The following is a 26,317-nucleotide window of genomic DNA, read 5'->3' as shown; positions in this document are numbered from 1 at the left end:
TGACAGTGGCGTAAAGCAAGTAAGTACATGTGTAAGTACAAATTTCAGGTATTTGTACTTTCCCATTTCGAATACTTTTTCTTCTAGTCCACTACATCTCAGACAGGCAAATAGTGCACTTGTTTTACTCCACTACAATTATTTGTAGTTACTATACTTGAATGTAGTTACTAGACTTTAGTAACTATAGTATTACACAATATACAGTATAACAGAGCCGAAGAGTTTGATCAATCCTCATGGGGGCCCGCCCCCCCCCCCCCCGCAGCCCCGCCTCCCCGCACCCCCCCCCCCCCCCCCCCGCAGCCCCGCCTCCCCGCACCCCCCCCCCCCCCCCCCCGCCGCAGCGCGGAAAAAAAGAAGTTGTTTTCGCTGGTACTTTTAAAGCAGCTTCTATAGGCCAATGTCCAAGCCAAGGTGAGGACTTTCAGGACTATTATTATTATTATTATGAGAGAGAGACAGAGAGAGAGAGACAGAGAGAGAGAGAGGGAGAGGGAGAGGGAGAGGGAGAGAGAGGGAGATATAGAGTGATACGGAGGGAGAGAGAGAGAGATCATAGGCGGCGGGTGTGTTTTACCTTTGGGTATAGGCTACAGAATTGCGTTGGGGGGGACTGTCGCGGATTTATTTATTTATTTATTTCCCAAATGGTCTAAAAATGAGTTATTTAGCATACTTTTACCAATGAATTAGCAGACAGCGACTGATCAGCCTATTTTGGACGATATGGGTCTTTTCTCGAGTCAGTGTGTAGTCTCACTAGTCTGTGGTTAGGTCTCTTTGGTGAATTCTTGATCAGTGTCAGGGCGCGTTCGGAAATAGCGCACTGAGCCCACTGTGCAATGCAAACTAATAGGCGAGTGTGCTCCGGTGTGGTATTTCCGAACGCGCCCTTTATGTCACGCCTCAAGAACAACTACAAAAGAAACCCGATTAGCACTTTTTAACACCTCTTGGACGGCCGGTGTCTCTCAAGACAGACTGTTGCCTGAGGAACAACAGGGGAGGCGCTGTTTTCCCGAATATTTGACGATGGGATTCTCAGATTGCCGGCGGAGAGGTCCAAAATGTTCGGAATTCCCAGAAAATATGTAATGTAAATGTAAAATGTCCACGAAAATCTTCATGGGGGCCGAAAGGGGCCCTAGGATTCTTCATGGGGGCCATGGCCCCGTGGCCCCCACATACTCTACGTCGCTGCAGTATAACCATCTATAACGTAGTTTAATGTCAACGAAGCTCACACCCAGAACACCAGAGGGAGTTTAACAACCCACGTGCAACCCAGATTCGGCACAAACAAGGGACTAAATTAATTTCGCAGTTTTGGAGAATTACAGTACATTTCAAGCACAACTCAATACAAGTGTGTTGACTGTTAACTGTGGACGACACCATAAAGCATTACACTTGTTTACAATAGGTCCCCCCCATCCAATTCGCCATTGGCGAAACAGCTACATCTGCTGTTCAGGAGATAGCGGTTAAATTCCCACATTGCCCGAAAGACAGCTGAGTCTTGTCCAGTGTCGTGATATTATTGATGATCTTGTTTGTTTGTTTATTCAGCCAAGCCAAATATGACATTTTGCAGACCTCCCATCTCATATCATTGAATTTGGTCAACAATCAGTAGTGAATCCTGGTATGGTATCCCAGAACCAGATATAAAACGCAAAATATTGCAGCCTAGTAGGTACCAATACAGTAGGAGTATCCTGGGGCTGGGAGGCATACTATTCCGTGTTTATGATCCGGTCGGGAGCGGATGTATTCAATACATATTGAGTCAATGCTAGAGCAAATCAAATTGTGTCTTCATCTTCAGAATGATCACCCATTTTTTTCTTTAGCACAATCTGTCCAGTGTACACAAATGTATCAGTATGGGTAATGTATATAGAGATGAGAACCTGTTTGTAAGGAAATTTGTTCTCAGTGAAGCCCCCCATATATTATTTCACCCAGGGAAATAATTTTGTGTACACAAAACTGTCCGAGACTATTTCAATAAAAATGTATTACAGTGGATTTGCGAACCAATAATTTAACATGGCACATGTTAATTTATAAATGAAAAAAGTTTTATTTGTTAGTGCTGTGTGTAATTGAATGCTACATACATACAGAATCTTAGCATGAATGTACACATACTATACGTCGGCACGATGTTTTTTTTTCTTCTTTTTAACTACATCATCCACATAACTACAGTACAATTTGAAAAAGCTATAGGAGGCACCAGCGCCACGAGGGGAGCAGCACTGGTTCCCAGGGACAGAATACAGGAACTAACACAGCAAGCATGCAGAGCATCAAGAGAGACCAGGGTCTGGGAGGCAAATGGGGGGGAAACCGTTAAATAAAAAATGTTTTGATTTGTTTCAGTTTAACATGACATTGAATGGTACACTACAACATCACCAATAAAAGCTGTAGCTCACTCTGAGGGGTGGGAGCTACTGAGGGTGGATTTTTACAATTTGTGCTTATAGAAGGGACGTTCCCACCCTCGACGCCCCAAATTGCCCATTGGATTTATCAGAACTTCTCAGCCCAGATCCATTACTCCATGTTTTTGGTGTTGATAATCCATCCAGTAATTTGGCATTAAAAAACGAATAATTAGCTGACATTGTTGCCCAACCAGAGCAGCAGGTTGAACACGTCTTCAGCCTACCCCAAGGCCCTGGTCTCTCCGTCCAAGAATAGATATTTGTATAGATTTAAGGACTATTAAAAAAATAAAACAAAATATAAACAAATGTGAAAACAAAAAATATACAGTACTTTCTCACTTAACTTCCCAACTGTTCTGATATTTAATGCCAGATTAAGAAAACAGACTAAAAGGTGACTGATACAATGGTCTGACCCTTCATTCAGTTCATTGTGATGAAGGTGGACAAAGGCAGATGAGGAAGAGGAGAGCTGCCTAAAATGTAGACAGAGGCATCAGTGTCCCGTTTTAAAAAGGCAAAAAATAAAACAATGTCAAATGTTAACTTTTTGCTGCCTTCTTAGTTTTTTTTTAATATATAAAACACGTGTCAATACTGCACTCAAACCAGGACTGAAATACACCATTAAACAGGATGGAGAAAAAAAAAGCTTGTTGAAAACCCCCACTCACTTAAGTAATAAAACATAACAGAAGGATTAATGAACATCATTGCCAACGTGGTCCAGTTGGCACTCCAGGCTTCTTGAGGTCTAAACTAGAATGTTAAAAGTGTTAAACCTTAAGTGGTGGGTATCCCTAATGCTGGTGCAGGGCCACCCCAACAAACATAATACTAAGCTGAACACTGCATTAGTGCGAACTCTTTACAAAACTAAAAAATATCTGCAGTCTGCACATGAGATGCAGGATGACCCTGCAAAATACAGCTGGTGGAACAGGTTAGTGAGACGGGGGGGGGGGAGCTGTGTAAAACGGTTTACATTTCTAATACAATTCAGTCTGGATTTCCCTGTTTGACAGAATTCCATCTTCATTCCTCTTCCTCCACCACAGAAAAGCAAAGCAGCGAGCAGTGAAAGCACATAAAAGGGTGCTCTTTTAGAATACCCTGCAACATACCAATACAATCACTACTTGGGACTAGAAAAACATAAAAACAAAAACATTTGCACATGTTAAAAATTAGCATGAATATAAAAAAAGGTCAATAAATGCAGGTTTTTGTTTCAAATTAATCTGATTAACATACCCAACTCACACATCCATATATGTAGAGGCTGAAAGAACATGTAATGACAAACTCAATACACATAGCCTAACAGCACTGGTCTCTGCAGGGATATGACAGGTAAATTAGTGTGAAATATATATATTTTTATATAAGTCTTTAGTGATGAGTGAGATTGATGTTAACCATAACATTTGTTTAATGACAAGAACTTCGGCTGGTTGGTTAGTCTCCACACTTTTGGAACTGGGTGTCGCTTCATACGGGTATTTTGGTAAGAACTAGAGACGCCACAGTTATTGTGGCCCACATCAACATCCACATACACTCACAAACATCTTATAACTATTTCACAAAAGCACAATACAGCCCCTTTCCCCCCTCATGTGATAATAGAAAAACAACAAAACACTTCTAAACTGTGGGCCATACAGGGTACTTCATCATACATAAAAAGCATAAAAATACTAAAGCCCGCAGGGGTGAGAAGGAAGATAGGTCAAGGGGAGTCCATTTTTGTTTGAATGTATACACTTGTTTTGGTACAGCTGGAGAGATGCGAAACCAAAAACCTTTCCAGAGACCCTCCACATAACCAAAGAAAACACATACTATGTGTGTTAAGATTAACAGCTTCGTTTTGGGATACTAACAGCGAGAGTCCGTCAGCACTGGAGACACTGAAGGAGGGTGAAGACAGGTAATAAAAATAGAGTCGAGCAGTACAAGATGAAAAAGGGGACAGAAAAATTATTGAATCCCCCCGCACCCCACCCCGTTAGGAATAGTCACAACAGTCTCAGGTTGGCCTGATCAGTTTAGGTAGATGAGGCTCCACCAGGATTCCTCTCCAACTAAATTTTACAAATGTATTTACAAAACACAACAATGGTTGGTTTCGTCATCCAGCCACGCAAGTCGATAAACCTGTGTTATGGCAGCTGCTTCTGTACAAAACAGTCAGACTTGGTTGGCAGTAAGTATGATTCATAACAGAGTTTGCCCCTTTAAATTCAAACCTCATCTGCATCAACTGTCTGATGGTTGGTGCTGAGGAAAGGGGGGAGGTAACAGGTAAGATAAGATGTGTCTAAGGAAGGAAGGGATGCAGTGAGGAAGGAATAGATTAGGAAAAACAAGGGGGCGGGTATTAGCCTTCAGGCAGGGTAGTCGAACATGGAGGACTTGACACAGAACTGCCAAGTGTCCACGGATTAGCAACAGACAGCCCTGTCCGAGTAGGGAAAAGGTCAGGGTGAGGGACGAACCTGCAAGGCGAATACAGGGTTTTGGGGGAAAGCATGGTTCATTCTACGGCAGCTCATTAGAACCATATCCAAAGCTCGGAGGAAGATTTGGCCCTATATGCAAGCGGCCACGGGATAGCCACCTCCCTCGGCAGTATGCTGCACAGTGTGATCCTGCAAAGAACCTAGGTCGCTGAAGCGTTCACCACACCACACGCACTTAAACTGGCCCTCTCTCGCGTGGGTGTGCTGGTGCTTGACCTGGTGCTCTCGCTGCTTGAAGCCCTTGTTGCAGTTAGCACACTTGTAGGGTTTTTCCCCGGAGTGCACACGTCGGTGGCGGTTCAGGTCAGATGTGTACTTGAAGCGCCTGTCGCAAAGCGCTTCAGGACACTTGAGCGGCTTTTCGCGTGTCGGGTCACATCGATGCTGGACGAACTCAGACGACGACAGGAAGCGGCGGTCGCAGAGCGAACACTTCAGCGGCTTCTCCTGGCAGTGGGAGTTCTGGTGGCGCTGCAACGTCGAGCTCTTCTTGTAGCCCTTCCCACACACATCACACTTGTAGGGCTTGTCGGGTGAGTTGGAGGCCGATTCGCCGCACTTGTGTCTGAGCAGCTCGCCCGACTGGCTGAACTCTTTCTGGCAAGAGGCACACTTGAACAGGTTGTCCATGCCATGGACATGTTGGTGGTAGAGCAAGTGAGAGGGCTGCATGAAGCCCTTGTCGCATAGGTTGCACTTGAATGGCCGGTCAGTAGGGTCTTTGTGTGTGCGTCGGTGTCTGACCAGTGCATATTGCTGTTTGAAGCTCATCTGACACTCGTCACAGTGGAAGGGCCGCTCCTCTGAGTGTGTGCGCTCGTGCTGCCGCAGGTCAGAAGGGCGTTTGAAGCCCTTGCCACAGGTGGCACACCGGAACGGGCGGGCACCCTGTGGGTGGCAGGGATGGTGAAGGAGTTCAGACGACTCCTTGAAATGCAGCTCACACAGGTTGCATTTGAACAGGTGCTCACCGGAGTGGGCATACATGTGGCGCACCAGGTGGGAGCGGTGTTTGAAGCTCTTCTCACACACGGCACACTTGAAGGGGCGTTCATTGCTGTGCGTGCGCTGGTGGTGTGCTAGATGAGACGACTGACTGAAAGCTTTGTCACAGGTGTCACATTTAAACGGCTTTTCTCCTGTATGCACCCGCTCGTGCCGCGTCAGTTCCGACAGGTGCTTAAAAGCCTTCTGACAGATGGGGCACTTGTATGGTCGGTCTCTGGCCGAGGGAAAGGGTAATATGGACGAACTGCCGCTGGTCGTCGCCCTGTCCTCGCTGTGTGAGTGGGTATTTGTAGAGGACGTGGGCGTATTGCCAGAGGAACCGGGTCGGTAGGTTTTTTCACAGATGGAGCACTTCTGTGGATTGGTGCTGTTATGGGATGTGTGGTGCTGGGCCAGAGAGGTGAGCAGAGAGAAGCCCATCTTGCATACCCCACATACAAATGGCTTTTGCTCTACTTGAACACACTGGTGCTCCAGCAAGTCGGTGGCCTGGTGGAAGATCTTCATGCACTGAGTGCACTGAAAAGACCGGTCCTGACTGACAATGCACTGGTGCTCATGCGGGTTTGCCAGATGGGAGATATCATGCCCACACGCCCCACACTTGTGGCCTCCCTCCGTCCCTACCTGCAAGGTCGACTGCTGAGCATGCTGCTGCTGACTGTGTCCTCCGTGCTGCTGGCCAACATGTTGACCGTGTTGGCTGTGCTGGGCCTGCTGCTGTACTAGAGACGGAGGGTCTGGCTGCAGCACAATGCCATACACGGCACAGCCCAACGCATTCTCAGCACCTGGCGGGATCGTATGAACAACCTGAGGCGGAGCAACGGCATGTTGCTGCCAGGCCTCCGACATGCGGGCTCTGGTGTAGGGATTCAGTTTGGCAACTGGCGTGTCTCCAACTAGGGTGAGAATGGGAGAGAGAAGGCTTCAGTGAGCATCAAGATGAGAAGATCTCACTCTGCCATTTCTGTGAGTTCTGCTGAAGAACTGGAAGAGGTGCACGTTGACAGAGGGCTGTGACTGAGAATTCAACAACTGAAACTGCAATGCACAGAGGACAACTGTGTCGAGGTGGGATGTGTGGCCAGGCTTGGAGGGAAATCCACTGCTTTCATTTCTGCTCTCTGGTCTTCAAACGATAGCTGTATGGGGAAATTGACCAGACAAAGCAAACGTACGTCAGCACATCAATGTTCAAAAACAAATGAGTAATTCAGTAAGTAGCCATTAAAGTGATTTGGGTGTAACATGAGACATGACGGCTCATACATACAACCAAATGATTGCGATATTGTGGATGTAAATAGTTCAGATCTCTTGGATAACCACTAGGTTAAAGCAAACGTTCAGCCAACCTAGAATTTAACAATGTAAACCAAGTAATGCACAGGAAACAGTGATCATTATCTCTGCCAAACCGGAAGACCAAGACTTTATATGTCTATACTCTGAACGCCGCAATGCAGAGCGAGTGGCAACAGCAGCTAATGTTATGAGCTAACTGGAGCTACAGGAAAGCCATAACAAAACAGTGAGTGAACCAACGAAAATGGGGCACTACAAGAGCTTGTTGCACCTGGCAGTTATGACAGTCATTTTCTTGTTTTCAAATTGGCGGTACTATACCAGATCTCAGTCTTCCAAAACTCACAAAAATCATTACTCACGTAATCTATGGATCATTCATATTTTTCAAATCACTTCCTTGACTTCCCATTGGGAAGTGAAAATTACTTAATGGCATCAGCGCTTAATGCCATTTCATACACGTTGCAGCGGTCTCCTATAGCCGTTTTATACATCTTTGAAACATCTTAACGACACTCAAGTGGAGCGCAGCACGGCGTGAACGGAGGCTATGTACATCTGTCTCCCATGGAGAGTGGAATAACTACTCAGGGACCCTACCGTGGGCCAAACTTCAGAAACGATAAGGGTCCCGAAAGGGGCTAGTGGTGCAGAGGCTAAAACAAATGTACGGAATAGATTCCCAGGTTGGCCTTTAATTAAGTTTCCAAAATGTGTGTGAGGAGGCAGGAGCCCATGCATTACAATAACTGCCATACGCCATGAACACAAACTCCAATCAACTGCAAACTGAAATTGCATGTTATTGGCCTCTACTATAGCTTACACATCGAAAAACACAAATGCTAATAATTTCAATGCCTGACCTGTTGTATAAAAGCTTTCTACTAGTCCCATTGTCCTAGCCCTTGACTTGGTGCCATTAGTAGGCCACCAAGCCTGACGGCGATATGCCTTAGTGTTATCCTCTTACAGTAGAATCATTAGTAGGCAACCCAACAGAAAGAGCCAGAAAACACTGTGGGTCACACACAATTTAGGGAGGGAGGGGGGGATAGCTTTATTGTGCCGTCAACCTATTGCCCGCGCATAGTTTATATTTGCTCAATAGCACCTCTGTGCGAACAAAAATAATATGAGTTAGACATTCAGCATATTGATCATCAAAACATCAATCATTTCAATCATCCACAGTCTCAGATGTGAGTGACAGAAGTAGGATCTGCTCATCATCTTCAAACTGCTGACCAGCGCCTCGGAGCGTCTGTAAGCACATCAATATCCATTCCATGATCTGTTGTGCGTAAAAGCCCGGTCCGACTCGGCATCGGCAACATCCATCAACACTGCGAGTAGCACAGAGCTATACTGGTTAGCAATAGCAACCCTGCTAAACAATACAATTCGCTCGTCCTTCAGATTCAGTGTTCTAACATCTTATTTCGCCATCTCTTGACTGGAGCATTAATGCCCAAATGCTAAACGTTTTGAAGCGGGACGTGGAAGGAAGGAAGCGTCATTTTTCGGAGCGAAGTGGGCTCTTCTTACGGTTAGCTGCTAAGTGGCTAAACCAGCTAGCATTAGCCGACATTGCCAGCTAAAAGCGAAGAGAAAATAGCTATTGTTAGCAAATCAGCACCTGGGAAAATTAATGCAACGGACTCTTGCAGATATTATTTATTATCGTGTGAACGGTCTGTAGGTGCATACCTCGAGAATTCACAGAGGATGGTTTTAAGCGGCTGGTCATTTTCCCCTCCAAAATCTTGCCGTTCGGCGAATCGTCGTATGTTTTGTAGCCAAGGCCCAAAAACCCGTCCCGTCCGTCCTCCTCCTCCTCCTTTTTCTCGGGGTCGCCAGATTGTGTGATAGAAATAAGCATATTTGAAAAACAAGCCCAAAAGAAGCGAGCCCTTCGTCCTTATTTGATTATCTGTACAGTATACTATACATACATACATTACATACACTACATATTGGATTAAAAAATTGCAAACAGTAACACCCACTGGTCTAAATGAAAGAAGTTGATTATCAAACACCTACATATTACACCCACACCTCATCCCCTTTCTGTTCAAATGAAAAAATGGTATCCAGGCCTTGCTGTGAACTTTTACTCTTTAGACACAGAGACAGACATACATACAAAAACACATTGCTGCGTATAGGATTGGCTAGCACCACTCAAAAATAGGATTGATTGATTGATTGATTGAAGTATTTATCATAGAGGTATTTATACAGTTTGCAGAATTACAGTACATTTCAAGTACAACTCTATACAAAAACTGTCAACTGTGAGTGGACGACACCATAAAGTATTACACTTGTTTACAAGAGGGTCTTTTCATGGTCCAGTTTCGAATTGCAGCCGTCTGTGCGAGCGGTAAGATGGGGGTCCGCAGACAAATATATATATTCATTTTGGGGGGGTTCTTGACTTGAAAATGAAACACAAATATTTAGAATCAACTTTACAGAAAAACAAAGCCCAAAGTCGCTTATAATAAGCAGACATGGCAACAATGCTAGCTGGCTGAGCTGTTTGCCCGGGCACGGGAACATGAATAAAACAATCTAAAACAGCAGATCTACAATCTCACGCGGTGTAGCATCAGTGTACCACGACGCCTTGCGAGCTTGTAGATCTGCTATTTTCGGTGCGCGACACCGGTGCGCAGCTAAAGTATACCACCGTTTAATTGGCATGCTCACAACACACCCCGGAACCTACCAGTCAGGATGGCTTTCATCAAGCACTCCGACAAAATAACACCATTTTACAGTACAATAATCAATATTGTGTAATTGTGTATTTTTTGTAGATATATAAAATGCATTAATTGTGCGTTAATTAATTTGCTAAAAAAGACATTTAATTACACTGGATGGAAAAGGGTTGTAAACGATGCACGACATATTTACACTACTTGGAAAGGATGATGTGTGGAAATATAAAATATATAAAAAATAAAAGAACATAAAAAATTCTTTGGCTGACATTTTTATGTCTTAAACCGGCAAACAATGGGGCTTTGTTGCACCAGCGCTAAGGTGGAACTCATTTACGTGGTAGGTGTTGTTTCAGTAGGACATAAATTACCATTACAACAGGTTGTTTACATCGGAAGAGATAAAGCAGTTCAGATTGTCATTGGAAGCGAGTCAAGCGACAATATGATTGGTTTACGGCGAGTACCACTTTTATTTATTTGTTTATATGCCACACATTTTAATACAATTTAATCGAAAATCCTTAACATTATTTGATACACCACAAAAGTTGTGCGATGTTGGTTGGCTACAGCAGCAGCTCTGAAGAGGAGAATGAGTCTGTGAGTCAAGCATCTGCTTCTAATAATGATAAAAGTAATAGACACGAAGGAACCTGTAAAAAGTCCGAAGATGATGATGGTGATGATGATAGGAGCTGCTCAGCGAGGAAGCGGCTCAAAACAGAAGAGGAACAGGCCCCCAAAACGAGGTGTGTCGATTCGTTAGTGGTTGACTTGTCTTCTAGCCTTAAGCAATAAGCATCTTAAGCTATCTGCATCGAAGTTGACAGCCCATTCATGAATCATAAAAGAGTTATACCGGGCTGATTGTAGTCAACGACGACAAACGCACTAATATAATATTGTCATGTACGTATAGATTGAGGTAGCCATTGTAAAAAAAATCTAGAGTTGCAAATTGCGGCTAAAATTGAGGTATTATTCTGGATATGTGTGTGTGTGTGTGTGTGTGTGTGTGTGTGTGTGTGTGTGTGTGTCTTTAATAATACCTCAGATGTAGCACTTTTCTAAGTATCCAAAGTTACTTTACAGAAAGGAAAATTAGGAATGTCCCGACTCCTAATTTATCTAATTATTAAATACAGGACATCACTGTCTGTAGTGCACCAACCTCAAAGTCAACAACTCAGATCTATTTACCAAAGTGGATTGGCTTTAGTATCATAATTATCTGACGTTGAAAGCTTTAATGGACAAATCTCATTGAGCTGTCATTCCTTCAGGCTGCCCCTCCCCGTGTCCCTCTTGGCCATGTTCCCTGATGAGGAGGACCAACTGACTGAAGACAGCTCCTGTCATGGCGGAAGACTCCGCTCCTTCAAACATGAGAGAGGAAACTGGGCTACATATGTCTATTTCCCATGTAAGAAGATTCATAATTATGCTGTTTGACAGACACGTACAAATGTACAATCTGTAACATGCATAGGCTACATTCATTGAATTGTAGGGATGCACCGATGTATTGGTCACTCAATATCGGTATCGCCAAATACGGTAAAACTGACATTAACCGATGGCAGTAGTCGATATTTATGTTGTTGATATTAGCATACATTTTTGCATTGGCTGTGTTGGTATGTTGGTTATCTGCAGCCTACCAAGCTGTAGATTCTGAACATTTATTTCTTGTATTGAAGATGCGTATTTTGTTTCCCTGGCACAAAAGTGGGAAATAAAAACAACAAAAACTCAATAAACATGTATCGGTATCGGCTAAATTGTTATTTTAAACATCAGTATCAGCCAAGAATTTCCATATGGTGTCCCAAAGGACACATGGTGTAAGTAAGCGGTATGGTACCGTGTTGCAATGCTCAGATGCCCTCTAGTTACTTCTCTCTGTAGCGATTGACATGGCTATCTATTCTCTCTTCATCAGACTTTCCAGACGAGGAGTCTATGAACCTGTTGGAGGAGCTTTTGATGGTAGTGAAGACCCGCGGAGTGGCTCTCACCAAACAAGAGGAGTTTCACCTCAGCCTGTCTCAGACAGTAGTGCTGAGACACCACTGGATCCAACCGTTTACACAGAGCCTCAGGGAAGGCTTGGCCCACTGTAACAAGTTGGTATCCCTCCCTACCCATCATATGGAGTTCCAATTTAACAGTAGGAGAAATCAATCAAATCATACTGATAATTATGTCAGAGTTGTTTTAATAGCAAATGTTTTTGGTTGTGGTTGCTAGGTTTGTGTGCTCAGCGGGACGCTTGAAAGTCTATTCCAATGCTGAGAGGACAAGGTACAGTCAAGACCTTTGTGAGTTTTCTATACAGTGTAGCCTCCTCTATATCCTGTTGTTATACCATAATTTGTATAAATAAGCGACTTACTGGATAAATAAGAATCTATTTAGTTATTTATTTAGATCAAGTATTTGTTCTTTTTAAAATGTCTCCCAAATTGAGTTGTTAGTTCTTGTTACTGTAAAACCCTACTGTTGATTTTGGAGAGGGTGTAGACCACCTGTCTCCTCTGTGTATACATGTAGTCAGCCAGCATCCACTTCTTTTCACCAGCAACAACTTTCACCGGGAGGGCGTTATGCATGCAGAGGAATAGTTCCCTGTCTGTGTTGTATGTTTGATTCCCTGACTAGTACTGACAATGTTTGTGTGATCTTTTTTGCGTCTGTCAGGACATTTCTGGGGATGGAAGTGTCTACTGCACATACCCAGTTGTTAGAACTGGTCCGAGTGGTGGACAGAACTATGAAAGAGTTCCGCCTGGACCTCTTCTACAAGGTAACTGTAACTGATCCTCATCTCAACCAGGCTTAAGAAGGCCCGGGCCACTGGCATAGCGGTCCGGGCACATGGGCCGCAAATGTTGATCCCGACGACCTTCGCGGCGTGTCACTCCCCATCTCTCTCCACGTTTCCTGTCAGTCTACGTTCCTATAAATAAAAGCATAAATGTGAGTGCGCGGACTAGCCGACGCCAACTCAGGGAGTCTCAGATCGCTTCTTAGACTACAAGAATCTGGTTCTTTTTTGCAACTAAATCCGTACAGGTGCCATACTTTCCCTGTCCATTTACTTTACTTTTCCTCCCTCTCTCCTAGAATCCATCTTTCCATGTGAGTCTGGCCTGGTGTGTTGGAGACGTGACAGAGCAGATTAAAGAGTGTCTTCAAGAACTGCAGGTACTGTGACCTCGTAAGGCCTATTCATAGTCCAGTGTTCTGTGAAGGAGACCACAGAAAACTACAACATGACTTCACGTCGCGGTGGTCAGTCTGGACTCTGGTCCTACTATAGTGATGAATGGCAAGCAACTGTTTGATTAACAGTACCATTACATCTTTCCTCCTAAACTGGCGGTCCTAAATCCAAAGTTACAGTACCAGTAATGGGCTAGAAGCAGGTTTCTGCCCTCAAGTTGTGAGACTTAACAGTAATTGTCTTGGACACCATGTCCATGTCGTGTCAAAAGAATACAATGATATAATGTTCCTTCGTGCATAACGTGGGAAACAGCCTGATGATCATTACACTAACCATTATAATGAAAACCTTTTATAATCATAATTCAATTTGACCCTTTCCTTGTTTTCTTCTTCTTACTTGTTCTTCAGTAGAGACTATGCTGGCTTGTCTTGGCCTCAATCAAAACTAACCACATTATACACACATCTGCACAACCTAGTATACTGTACATACATACAGTATACACTAGTTTACAGATTTGTCTTTCTGCTCAGACGTTAGTTGATGACCCCGCGGAAGGAACCTTCCTACTGGACTGTCAGGAGCTGCGCTGCAGAGCGGGAAACAAGACTTTCAGCTTTCCTCTGAGCAACTCCCTCTAGAGAACAGGCCTGACCTACAGGCAATTCAGTCAGAATTGCTACCAGGGCACATTTTTAATATATATATTTTTTTATAATGGAACAAATCCTAAGTGTCACTGTCGGGTAGGAGGGACGGGTGAAGGGGTGTGGGGTTGTCCTCCAAGGCAAAGATATATACATTTTTGTACCCTCCTTTTTTCTTTGCTCTCCCTGTGAGATACTGCATTTATTGTACAACTGCTGTCGGTATGAACAATAAAAACAATTATATATATATAAGAAATAGAAAACCGTAAACTGTTGTGTCCTAAAAATGCATATCTAGAATTAACACATTAATAAGACCTTGTAGAACAGAATTCAGGTTATGCAGGAACGCCTTATAATCCTTCTCATACATCTTTGATGTGCAACAACCAAAGAGAATCAAGTTTAAATCAAACATTTGTATGTTGGATATGGATGCTTTATTATGTTTCCAAATGTTGTTTTCTACATACATACAGACGTTACTTTCTTGTATAGAACCAATGCAGGCTATATTTTGACTACAGAATATTTGCATTTAAACCTTCACAAGCCTTACGACTGAAACAATGACACAATTACACCTGACTATGTCTGAGCAGCACTAATGGATGACGGAGAGGTTATGTTAACATAGTCAGGTTTTACTCAAAGGTTTCCAGTGGCACCTTAAACTTCCTAAAATCTATAATTAACCAGTGGGATACATATCATTTGTTTATATGGGTGAATGCACCCCATTCATGTCATCCCCTTCAGATACAAGTATTTGTACAATGTATTATTTGCAAATTGCAATCACATTTGACTTAATAGAAGGCAGCACATAGCTTGATAGTTCTCAGCAATAGTGATATCCAGTAGAGATGACCGTGGTCTGGCCTACAAAGGACATAATGGCACAGTACAATCTGACACAGGGACAGGAAATGTGTTTTAAACATACCTTAAGTCCTGGCTCCATCTTCATTAATATTCTAGATTGAAAAGATAGAAGTAGAAAAGCAGAACTGGAGGAATGTGATGGGAAAGAGTTGTTGAATCACAAAATAGAAAGACTAGGAGTCATCTGTAATGAACAGTAGGATGCATGAGCATAATCTTCATTATGTTTCATTGATCTTTGTATTCCGTAATGAGGAAAAAAACAAATCCTATAAAACAGAACTGCTTTAAATGGATGAATAAAGGCTCCTCTTTCATTTGCCTTGTGAAGAAAGTGCCACATGTGAATGTCAAACTACTTTTTGAGGTTAATAAACATTAACAATAGAGTAATAGTCTCAGGGCTTAAAGTTCTCAGTCCTGGGGACTGATTTCAGTCCTGAGGATTTCATAGGGGTCATTTAATGAGTGCATTATTTGCAAAAAAAACATTTTCAGTCTAGTTATTAACTATATTTGGCATGTCTGGTAGCTCAACCAGTTGGTGCACAGACCTGTGGACTGCGAGGACCCCGGGTTCAAATCTGACCAGGTTCTCACATCTCTCTCTACTGTCTACATTCTCATATCTAAGAAATAAAATATAAAACAAAACGTACATATTTGATCGTATGGTTCAAATCCTTCAGTAACCTAACTATGTTATAAAACTGAACATGGAAAGCAAAGAATCACAGACCTGTATCCCAAATTGGCTCAATGCAAAACATAATTGACAAAATAAAACACTGTCTTCTTGATATAAAATAATTTAACTTTTTTTTCCTTTTTTTCTGGTAACATACATTTTCCACATGGTTGCATCCAAGTGGTCTTGGAGACTACTGTACTGGACATGGTAGAAAGATGTGCTTCGACTAAAGCTAAACAAGTTTTCCTATTGATACATGGCACTCTGGGTTTTGCTATGATACATACTTACAGTATGTATCATTACATAAAGGATGTATAAGATAAAATCTGGGATTATTTAAAAAAAATCACACCAATATAAAAAATCTATTATTTTGATCAACAGTAAAAAAATTGACAATGACTTATGTCATTAGGACTATAACGTTTAAATTAAAAGACAATATATAAATAGTCAAATATATTTTCCTGGTCAGTGTGTGGCATAAAGTATTACAGTAGCAGTTAAAGGGCAACTTTGTGAATGTGTAACGGCCAGAATCCCATCATTCTTCTGTGAGGACGACATGTGAAAATCTGACAACACTTGCCAATACATTGTTTGTCGGGAGCGTGCTTTTACTAGAAAAACATCTGACATGTTTTACTGAGGCTAGCGCAGTAAAGATCACATGTCCTCAAAATAGAAAGATAGGATTCAGCCAAAATCTGATGAGCTGTCCTTCCAGGTCTCCATCTACACTACAGTATGTATCATATGATTGGCTTCATATGGCTCTCTACTGTATATGTGTATGTGAAAGAGAGAGAGAGAGGCTGTGTCTTCCAATCCGTGAGCCAAGTAACTCAAGTCCGCCAGCTTCAAGGGGAAAAAAGTACAGTCTTGATATAAGCCACAGTTGTGACGTTCAGCAGCATGTTTACATGTTCGTTGTCTGGCAGCTCCAGAAGTGTCACTGGCTGTTTCTGGCGCCCTACCCACCGCCGGCACTGGGTGGCGCTCCGCAGGTTGACCGTTCCGTCCCCGTCCCCGTACACCACAGTGGGCTCTACGTCGGGGAACTTGTCAGAGTACTGGAAGGTCTCGGCGGTGGGGACGCCGCTGCCATACAAGCAGTGAACGGCCACGCCGGGAGGGGTGAGGTCAGCCACCAGGGGCTCGGTGTCCTGCCGCATCAGCCAGCCGTCCTCAAAGCCTACGTCAGTGAAAAAACGCTTGTAGTCCAGCACGGTGTAGTTAACGGTGGGTGTCTGCACCAGAACCTGGAGGTTGTTTGGTTGGGAGAGACACGTCATTTTATTTGTTTTTTTGCTTTGCAATTGCATTTCACTCATCCAGATGCTTTGGAAAAGACAAACAACAATGGTCCTGAAAACAGGAACATTGTTGCGAATGGTGTGAAATCAGCTGTCCATTATCATTACTCTGATCATGATCATCATGTGTTTACAATAAGCAGCCCTATGGTTGTCCTTTTTTTATTTTATTGCTGAATTTGATTAATCAGTTAAAATTGTCATTGAGCAGAAGGAAGGAAAGAAACACTGACCAGATCTTTGGGCCAGGTGTGGGCATACGGGAAGAGCCAGGTGGTGGAGACAGCAGTACGCTGCTGGGAACGGATCTTTAATGGGCTGATCACTGGGATACGGTTACTATCACCTAATGAGATGAAAATAAGAAATTCAAGTAACTTCTAGTCAAAACGTGCCAATCCTTTCACAAAGACGTGGCAGTGGTTCAGGGGTAGAGCAGCCGGATGGGAACCGTGAGGTTACCAGTTCGATTCCGGGCTCCCCCGGAGTTAGAGTCGAAGTGTCCTTGAGCAAATACTCTGAATCCCTAATTGCTCCTGATGTGCAGGTTGGTGCCATGCATGGTTTACTAGATCTGTGTGTAATGCACAATCTATTTAAAGTGCTTTGGATAAAAGTGCTATATAAATGCACCATTTACATAGCACTGGGTCTCTCAATGGCAGGTTCGATGGATGATATTCACACAGGGGCCACGAATATTAACCCATTCTGACCGGGCACCCATTTTGGTGTCAGCATCATGTTATGCTTTAGCTATTTAAAAATAGCAGATCTACAAGCTCATATCGCGCCACCGAGTGGCGCGATACGAGCTTGTAGGTCTGCTATTTTTTGAAAAATCAAAGAACGACTGACATTTTTAGAATCTGATCTCAGGTCAGAATGGGTTCATCAGACCAGTGTGTGTCCGGCGGAAAGCTCGTATGAATCTCAGGTCAGAATGGGTTAAAAATGTATGCAAACTATGCATGCTCGGTACTGGAAATGGGGACAAGAATACAATGACAGTCTGTCCCTTACCGGAGGCAACGACACGCAGGGTCTTAGACACTCCGGCCCAGGGCGGTCCCAGAGAGACGAAGGCCTTGATGTATCGATCCTTCCAGACTTGGGGTTGATGGTTGAGGAAGTACAGGGTGTACATGTTGCCCATGCTGTGGGCAATAATCACCACAGGACCACCGGCCTTCTCTGCCATTTCCTCAATCATCTTCTGAAGCGCCAGAAAATACTCTTTATTCTCATCTTGGGAGAGTGACAGAGACAGAACATTATATTAAAGACATTTTCAGGAAACATACTGTAGTGTAGATGGAAGGGGGAAAAAATGAGGCTTTGGCAATGAGAAGTAGTAGTGTGTGTGTGTGCGCGCGCTTACTAGGGGCTTTTCTCCAGTCATAGGGAGCTCCTCTAACGTCATCATCCCTAGTGTAGCCCCAACCCACCAGTGCCTCGACAATAGTAAAGAAATACATGCCTAGAAAACACACACACACACACACACACACACAAACACACACATGCACACGTGTGAAATATGGCTGTCACGATTACAAGTTTAATTGTGTTTTTTTCTCCTTTTTTGCATTGAACATTGGAACAAATGTATGTTTTTTTAGGCTTCATTTTCACAGGGCAGAAATGACAAATAACTTCAATATACAAAGAAATTATTATACTATTTTTCAAAAGATAGCGGAAATAGCCGATCTACAAGCTCACAAAGTCAAAGTGCATTAATAGTTAATAAGAACAGTCCTTTGGTCAATACATACACTAGCCAATGAACATTGACGTATAAAGGTAATCTGCTTAACTATTTATATATATATGTATTTAACATTCTGGCTCTGCCACACCGTTTGTGTGGTGAGGGAAAAGGCCTTTGGTCTCAAACTGACCCACGCTGTGTTTGCTAGGGTCCAAGTACTCCACTGTCCCAGTCTTTCCAAACCCTGGGACACGAATCTCCACACCAGGTGGGGAAGAGCTGAGATGGGTGGTCCTGTTGTAATTCAGTCTGCGTTCAAACACACAAACCACAAACTTTAAAGGATTTTATTTATTCATTCATATCAATTTCCCCGTGTGCAGAAAAAGTGTATAAAAGTATATAAATAATGGAGATGGAGATTTCACATCTTTAATTTATTACCGGTAATTAGCAGCTTTACAGCATTATTTGATTTGGACTGATTATTTGAACATATCCATTATCCACAATTAATTGATATGTTTAAGCAGCAATAATACACAAGAGGGAGGTAATGGGAGTTGGGAGTTATGGGAGTTAATGTTAATGTTACACTGGTGTGTTGAAGTCATAGGAACGAGGCAAACAATTTAATTTAATTTCTGGTTATAGCACAACCTAAAATGTATTTCTGCAATTATTATGCCCGTTTTATAATCAATGTGTAAAAAACAAGCGTGTCGATAGAAGTTTGTTGTTCCACAAAGAAGACTAATTCCTGATGCTGCTTAACATTGCATTGTTTCTGACAGCGTCATCATTAGGTTACAGGTACAATAAGATAAATAGGACTGTCAGGATTACAAAATTCAATTAATTGTCTCACAAATAATTGCGATTAACAATGTGTTTTTGGCGTTGAACTTTGGAATGAATGAATAAAGAATACATTTCTGTTTGCCTGGTAATTAAAAAATGCACAGGGTACATACAGTATGACAAATAACTGAAATATACAAAGACATTACTGACATTTTCATTATTTTTATACTTAAAAGACATAGTGGAAATAGCTGATCTACAAGGGTACAACTTGCAACAATGCATCACATTGTAAGCTTGTAAATCTGCTATTTCAGCTTTCTTTTTTCTTTTCCCCTCTATAATTCTTATCCCACGACTTCGTAACCCATTTTTCACCCCTGTGTCAATTATCTAATGTGATCCTGGGCTCTACACACCCTCCGCCAACCTGGGGAGAGCATCCGGACTTGAACTCATGCTTCCTTCGTGCATGAGTGTCCAAGTCGCTCCTTTACAGCTGACAGGGGGGAGTTTCCCTGGTTGGACGTAGCGCGTGGAAGGAACACGTTATTCCAACCAGTTCCTTTCCCCTCCATCAGGCGCCCCGGCTGGCCAGGGGGAGGCAGTTTAGAGACCAGGATATTTCAGCTTTTTTTAATGTATGAAAATGTTTCAACATGGAAAGGATAAACAAAATAATTGCAATAAGACAATTCATTATGTAATCATTGTGACAGGCCTAAAGATAAATAAGGTGACATATTTATAGAGAGGCAGTGTCTGAGTGTTGTTATCTCAATAAAACACTTCTCAGTCGATCACAATGTGAAGTCAGAACTAACTGGTATAAGAAGAAGTACCACACACACACACACACACACACACACACACACACACACACACACACACACACACACACACACACACGTGGAAAACAGAGAATAATATTGTGTGACCTATGGTCAAGGCTGATCCTTAACCTATTCTGAACGGGCACCCATTTTGGTGTCAGCATCATGTTATGCTTTAGCTATTTAAAAATAGCAGATCTACAAGCTCATATCGCGCCACCGAGTGGCGCGATACGAGCTTGTAGGTCTGCTATTTTTTGAAAAATCGAAGAACGACTGACATTTTTAGAATCTGATCTCAGGTCAGAATGGGTTCATCAGACCAGTGTGTGTCCAGTGGAAACCTTTGTATGAATCTGATCTCAGGTCAGAATGGGTTAAAGTCCCACACGCACAATCACACACAAACCAAAAACAGAAATGTGATTAGGAAACAGAGAACAGAGAAGAACATTCTGTGATCTATGGTCCCGGCTGATTCTTCATACTCTGGCCCGACTTCTAGGTAAACAGTTGAAAGTTTACTACAGGTCACATCGTGTTACCTCCTGCCCTATATTTGATCTACGCAGCTGTTCTAAGAATCTTAAACAACACAGCCATATGTCCCAATGGCAACAATCACTCAATTGGCTGTCACGATTACACATTTAACCCATTCTGACCTGAGATCAGATTCATACGAGGTTTTCCACTGGACACACACTGGTCTGATTAACCCATTCTGACCTGAGATCAGATTCTAAAAATGTCAGTCGTTCTTCGATTTTTCAAAAATAGCAGACCTACAAGCTCGTATCGCGCCACTCGGTGGCGCGATATGAGCTTGTAGATCTGCTATTTTTCAATAGCTAAAGCACGACATGATGCTAACACCAAAATGGGTGCCCCGTCAGAATGGGTTAAGTTGGTGATAAATTGTCACACAAATAATTGTGATTTAATTCATTGTGTTTTAGGGCTTTGGAAATTGGAACTTTATGAATATAAATTACAATTCCATTTGCCTTAGACTTTTAGGCTTTGTAATAACAAAGTGAACAGTGCAGATATAACAAATAACTGCAATGTACCAAGACATTTCTGGCATTTGGGCATTTTGTATAAATGTTCTACATTACTGCGGAAATAGCTGATCTACAAGCTTACAACAGGTCAATAAGTGACGCATTGTAAGCTTGTAGATCAGCCATTTCTGCTTTGTATGAACATTTTTCAACATGGACATGATTATGACAATTATGACATAATAATTACCTCAGATAATCGCAATTAGACGAGTATGTAATAGTTGTGACAACCCTACTACGTGTGGCTATTGAGTGATTGATGAAGAAATACATGTGTTGATGAATTGAATACCTAGGACAGCAATGGAAACAATTCCCCAGGACTTCTGTTATCCTTTTAGCCTTACTTACTGTACCGGTCTTACTGTTTACATTTAAACTATTAACCCATTCTGACCGGGCACCCATTTTGGTGTTGGCATCATGTTATGCTTTAGCCATTTAAAAATAGCAGATCTACAAGCTCATATCGCGCCACCGAGTGGCGCGATACGAGCTTGTAGGTCTGCTATTTTTGAAAAATCGAAGACACTTTTAGAATCTGATCTCAGGTCAGAATGGGTTAATAATGAAACTGTCAGGATGTAATAGACATTTTTAGAATCTGATCTCAGGTCAGAATGGGTTAAAGTATTCAATCAAGAAAAAAAGTATTCAATCAAAAAACGTGTAGGTATGGCCTGGGCCGTGGCTCAGCGGTCCAGGCATCTTGGCCGGTAGTCTAAGGCTCTAAGGGCTGTATTTTGCGTGTCTTAAGTACCAGGTCTTATTCCCTAACTTGAGTACACTAAAGACCTGGAGGCGTGATCAATGCCATTTGGCTATTCTGAGTGTCCAAAGAGCATTGATCACGCCTCCAGGTCTTTAGTTTACTCAAGTTAGGGAATAAGACCTGGTACTTATAATACAGCCCTAAGTCTTTAAGTCTGGCAGTGTCTGGCAGATCGACTCCCGATCCCGACGGCCTTTACGGCATGTCACCCCCCCCCATCTCTCTCCCCATTTCCTGACATCCCTCTATAATAAATATAAAATAAAAGGCAAAAGCCACAAAAAACGTGTAGGTATGCACAAACAGGAAATGGCAGATAACAGGTTGTTAGTGGTCTACAGCCCCATGCATCTGTGGAGGAACTGAATGTGGCAACTAGTCTGTAACACACATTTAGTTCCACAAAGTTACAGCAAACTCTTACCACTTTTTATGACACAAGCTCATTAGACATACAATTCAGGCATTCAGCAGACGCTCTTAATCCAGAGCGACATAGTATCTGCAAACAAAGCCATGTAAGAAATGTGACAATGTGAAATCTTTTTTGTGTGAAATCCTCAGCGCTTTGAAACACTGAGGAATTGGCCTGCGTGCCGAAACGCGTTCGTTTCTCTAGGTGGACTGTGTGATTTCATGAAATAAAGAAACTCAAACTTTATTAAGAGAGTGCGGATATTCCCTTTTTCCACTGATCTTCAAGAATCTGCACCCATCAGCTACAGAGACTATCAACTTGACTCCCTGAGTAGAGCGCGCCTTCACCTATGACAGTTACAATGTGAAATCTGACATACTGTAACATTAGCAGTAATTGTGCCTAAAAAGGAACTGTAACCTAGGCCTATTGTGATTCTAGTTCCTTTATATTTGTCTATAAAGGAACTAGAATTTGATCAGTATCACTCCAACTTCACCTCCTTGAGTCTGTAGGGCTACTTCATGTTAACCCATTCTGACCGGGCACCCATTTTGGTGTTAGCATCATGTTATGCTTTAGCTATTGAAAAATAGCAGATCTACAAGCTCATATCGCGCCACCGAGTGGCGCGATACGAGCTTGTAGGTCTGCTATTTTTTGAAAAATCGAAGAACGACTGACATTTTTTTAATCTGATCTCAGGTCAGAATGGGTTAATATTGTAGAATTTGACACATTGAATATTCATTTTATTTTAGTCAACTGTTTATTTAATTATTTTAGTTAAGTGTTATTCATTCAGGGCTCAGACCTTTGTTTGGTTTGAATAAAGCTTGAATACACCACCTCCAATATGTGGACCATATTGGAGGTACTAGTCTGTAGGTACAGTATAGGACAGGTAGAGCAATGGCCTTAGAGTTGGAACCATAAGGTTCTGCGTTGGATCACCGGCACTGCCAACTCAGTGCATGAGTAGCACGGACGTCTTGAGTATAACTAACATGACCTGCCATAAAGTACTGGGAGCTGATGGTAGGCGTTAGGCTTTCACAGGAAGAAGGTAGTGCACGCACATCTGTGGCCCAGGTGCAAGACAAACAGAACTATCTGAAGTTTTATTGCTCGTCACCGTTTTGATCTCATTCGATCTTCATCAGATCGAATAACACCGAAAAGGTTCTTTTAGGTGTCAGGCTTCACCTCACAGAAATCCATCTCCCAGTCTAGACTAGATCACTGATAAGACACCCTTGTTCTCGGCTGATACCAACCATAATTCATAATTTACAATTTAGGCATTTAGCAGACGCTCTTAATCCAGAGCGACTTAAGATCGACCATAAGATTGATTCCAACTTACTTACGAACTTACATGACCTGTGGTCATTATTTGCTTAAGATAGCTTAAAAAGAATTGTCCTTCTCAACCCAAACTCCCTCTCCTTATCTCCCTATATGTGTAGATGCATGTTGTTGACGTGGATTTATCTTTTTTGTTCAAAGGTTAGTGTATTTAGTGTAGACTGATAACTCTCACACAGCGTTGGTCAGCAGGGTCATATCCATATCCATTCGCGCTGCAACCATCAATTATCTATTATCCTATCGATTACTTTGTCAAGTAATCAGGGAATTCAAAGATGTTTTTGTGGATTTATTTACACACTTCTGGTCCAGGTGTCTGGATTGTCTGTTTTATTAAAGTTCAGTGTCTGGGTAGTCGACCTAGTCGGTAGAGCACTCAACTTATGACCACAAGGTCATGGGTTCGATCCCGGGAACCGCCAACTCAGTGTATGAGTAGTAGGCCGCCTTGGGTGCGGCAAGTTGTGTGGTAAGTAACTGGGAGCTGATGGTAGGTGTTGCACTCCACCTCAGCTATCCAGCACATTGTGAAACGGGGACTGACGTGCTCCGGATGATACCGACAATAAGTCTCTTATTAAAGCTACATTCAGTATTAAAAGTAAACAATCAAGACACAGGCCGGCACACGGCAGTCAAAGTAGAAAAGACAGACAAGTTCACCCTCGTAAGAGACAGAGAGGTGTGCAGTCAGACTCGGAAAGTAAGAGAGAGAGAGGTGTGCAGCCAGTCGCCAGACACACACATACTGTACATGTACTGTACACATACTGTACACACTACACAAGATACCTCATGTTGTCTATCCAGCAGTCTATAGCTACAGGGACTAGGAGCTCCAGGTTGAGCCAGAGCGTGAAGAAGGTGTCGGTCTTCTTGTAGCAGATGTAGTGGACCACGCTGGGCTTATCCAGCTTGGCTTCCAGTTGGTTCCCCAAGTCCCCTGGAACTAGGAATAGGAGCAAAGCTTATTACTGTTTTTGATCATATGATACCTTTCATAATGTGTACATTTGCAGTAATATACGTTGTGTGCACATAGCATAGTAATAGTATAGTAATTACTAATTAGGGATTTCTGTTACAAAAACATGGATGCCACATCCAGCATGTCAAAAATACACATCGCCTCGCTGCCTCAGACTACAGTCAGTTATTAATACAAAAACAGATTTACAGATTTGTAACTTGGCTATAACTAAGCAAACAAAGGCCCTTTTGTTGAAAGAGTGGGGAAATAGCACATAATGGCATATTGACATTAGATAAAGTTATGGGTAGATTAGGTTTTAAGACGTTATAGCAAAATTAAAATAACCTTTGTCAGGAAAAGGCAAATTTTATCCTAACCTAGAGAGGAAATATAATGCATGTTGTGAGATCAGGGTGCTAACCCTGTATAATAAATCATAAGACCATGAGTATTCCTGCCCACATTTAGTTGAGTACTGTACTTCCAATTTCCAATACTTTTACTTCTGCTCCACTCCACTACACTACATCATCTCATCACATCATCTTTGTAGATTTCGATTATTACTACAATAAAACATAATCTGTCCTTTTGGTGCATTAAGTACATTTTGATACGGTATTTCTGTACTTTTACTCAAGTAAAAAGTGAAATTAGGACTTTTACTTGTAACAGAATATTTATATATTGCAGTGTTATTGCTACTTTTACTCAAGTACAATGATACTAGAGTCAAGAGTACCTTTCCCCATCCCTGGGCCCTGGCTATGGCTAATGTAGCAGAACAGTAAGTAGACTGTTTGTTGGACCAATAATACTGGCTGAGATCAGGGTGTCTAACTAACTAGGGGATGGTGCTCAAGACAGTTACACCCATAGACATTATGGTTACACCGCCCCTAGCAAGAGAATGTGAAACCCAAGATGAAAATAGTACGTTCGTTCGTTCGTTCAATTAACACCAAAGACAACGGTCATCAATGCACTTACTGAGGACCACGGGAGGTCTGTCGGTCTGACGACAGTTCTTGCATTGTTGTAGTGGTTTTGCGTTGCTCCTAGCCACCGCCGAAGACAACAGCAACAAGACTGCGAGCAGCGTAGAGAGGGTTATCATCATGTGGCAACAACTCGCCATGGTCCCCAGTCTTCTTCACTCATAGCGACATGCTCACGTTTACTGCGTGGCGTCTGGAGCCAAGCGACAATAAGTACAAGGCTGCTGCGATTTACTCACAAAACAAAACAGACTCACGCTCGTTGTAAGCGTAAAACAATGAGCAGCACTGAGTAGTTTCCGTTTGTTGACGATGATCGCCAGTCACAAGGTACAACCGATTACAGAGCAATCGATCGAGCGTCATGTTCACTAGTTTCCCAATCAACTCAGAAGTAGTCAACCTCAGATGACACTCTTGGAATCACTAGAACTAGATACTAGAAAAATAAATTCAGGAAGCCAAAACAGAGATGCAAGTTACCGCTACAATCAGTTAACACCAGTGTTTTGTTTTTGTTTTTATAATAAAGGTTACTTTAAT

The 26,317-nt window shown here is 42.5% G+C and overlaps 3 protein-coding genes across 3 annotated transcripts; 1 reads left to right on the top strand and 2 right to left on the bottom strand.

Moving 5' to 3' along the window:
* Window positions 1-2,065: 2,065 nt before the first annotated feature.
* znf319b (zinc finger protein 319b) lies at window positions 2,066-9,131 on the bottom strand. Its single transcript, XM_083763008.1, has 2 exons — window positions 9,017-9,131; window positions 2,066-7,140 (listed from the first exon to the last, which is right to left on the bottom strand). The coding sequence occupies exon 2, from the start codon at window positions 6,848-6,850 to the stop codon at window positions 5,057-5,059; it is 1,794 nt and encodes a 597-aa protein (XP_083619134.1). The 5' UTR covers window positions 6,851-7,140; window positions 9,017-9,131; the 3' UTR covers window positions 2,066-5,056.
* Window positions 9,132-10,328: 1,197 nt separating this feature from the next.
* Window positions 10,329-14,118, top strand: usb1 (U6 snRNA biogenesis 1). Its single transcript, XM_083763643.1, has 7 exons — window positions 10,329-10,793; window positions 11,328-11,467; window positions 11,987-12,170; window positions 12,295-12,348; window positions 12,745-12,850; window positions 13,171-13,251; window positions 13,810-14,118. Exons 1-7 carry the CDS (start codon window positions 10,600-10,602, stop codon window positions 13,915-13,917), a joined length of 867 nt encoding a protein of 288 aa, XP_083619769.1. The 5' UTR covers window positions 10,329-10,599; the 3' UTR covers window positions 13,918-14,118.
* Window positions 14,119-16,161: 2,043 nt separating this feature from the next.
* On the bottom strand, window positions 16,162-26,096 carry pla2g15 (phospholipase A2, group XV). Its single transcript, XM_083763642.1, has 7 exons — window positions 25,767-26,096; window positions 24,596-24,752; window positions 18,726-18,844; window positions 18,203-18,301; window positions 17,845-18,069; window positions 17,055-17,167; window positions 16,162-16,767 (listed from the first exon to the last, which is right to left on the bottom strand). The coding sequence occupies exons 1-7, from the start codon at window positions 25,912-25,914 to the stop codon at window positions 16,366-16,368; spliced, it is 1,263 nt and encodes a 420-aa protein (XP_083619768.1). The 5' UTR covers window positions 25,915-26,096; the 3' UTR covers window positions 16,162-16,365.
* Window positions 26,097-26,317: the final 221 nt, after the last annotated feature.

Source organism: Protomyctophum parallelum, assembly GCF_964188405.1.
Source record: "Protomyctophum parallelum genome assembly, chromosome: 4".
NCBI classification, from domain to species: domain Eukaryota; kingdom Metazoa; phylum Chordata; class Actinopteri; order Myctophiformes; family Myctophidae; genus Protomyctophum; species Protomyctophum parallelum.
Note: the sequence above shows the minus strand (reverse complement) of the source record. Positions and strands in the feature narration are given on the sequence as shown.

Coding starts and splice junctions, on each gene's coding strand:
- znf319b (XM_083763008.1), bottom strand. CDS start 6,850: ATGTCGGAGGCCTGGCAGCAACATGCCGTTGCTCCGCCTCAGGTTGTT.
- usb1 (XM_083763643.1), top strand. CDS start 10,600: ATGTTGGTTGGCTACAGCAGCAGCTCTGAAGAGGAGAATGAGTCTGTG. Junction 11,468..11,986: donor TACATATGTCTATTTCCCAT/GTAAGAAGATTC, acceptor TCTCTTCATCAG/ACTTTCCAGACGAGGAGTCT. Junction 12,349..12,744: donor TCCAATGCTGAGAGGACAAG/GTACAGTCAAGA, acceptor TGCGTCTGTCAG/GACATTTCTGGGGATGGAAG.
- pla2g15 (XM_083763642.1), bottom strand. CDS start 25,914: ATGGCGAGTTGTTGCCACATGATGATAACCCTCTCTACGCTGCTCGCA. Junction 18,070..18,202: donor TGACTGGAGAAAAGCCCCTA/GTAAGCGCGCGC, acceptor CACTCTCCCAAG/ATGAGAATAAAGAGTATTTT. Junction 16,768..17,054: donor ACACCTGGCCCAAAGATCTG/GTCAGTGTTTCT, acceptor AACAACCTCCAG/GTTCTGGTGCAGACACCCAC.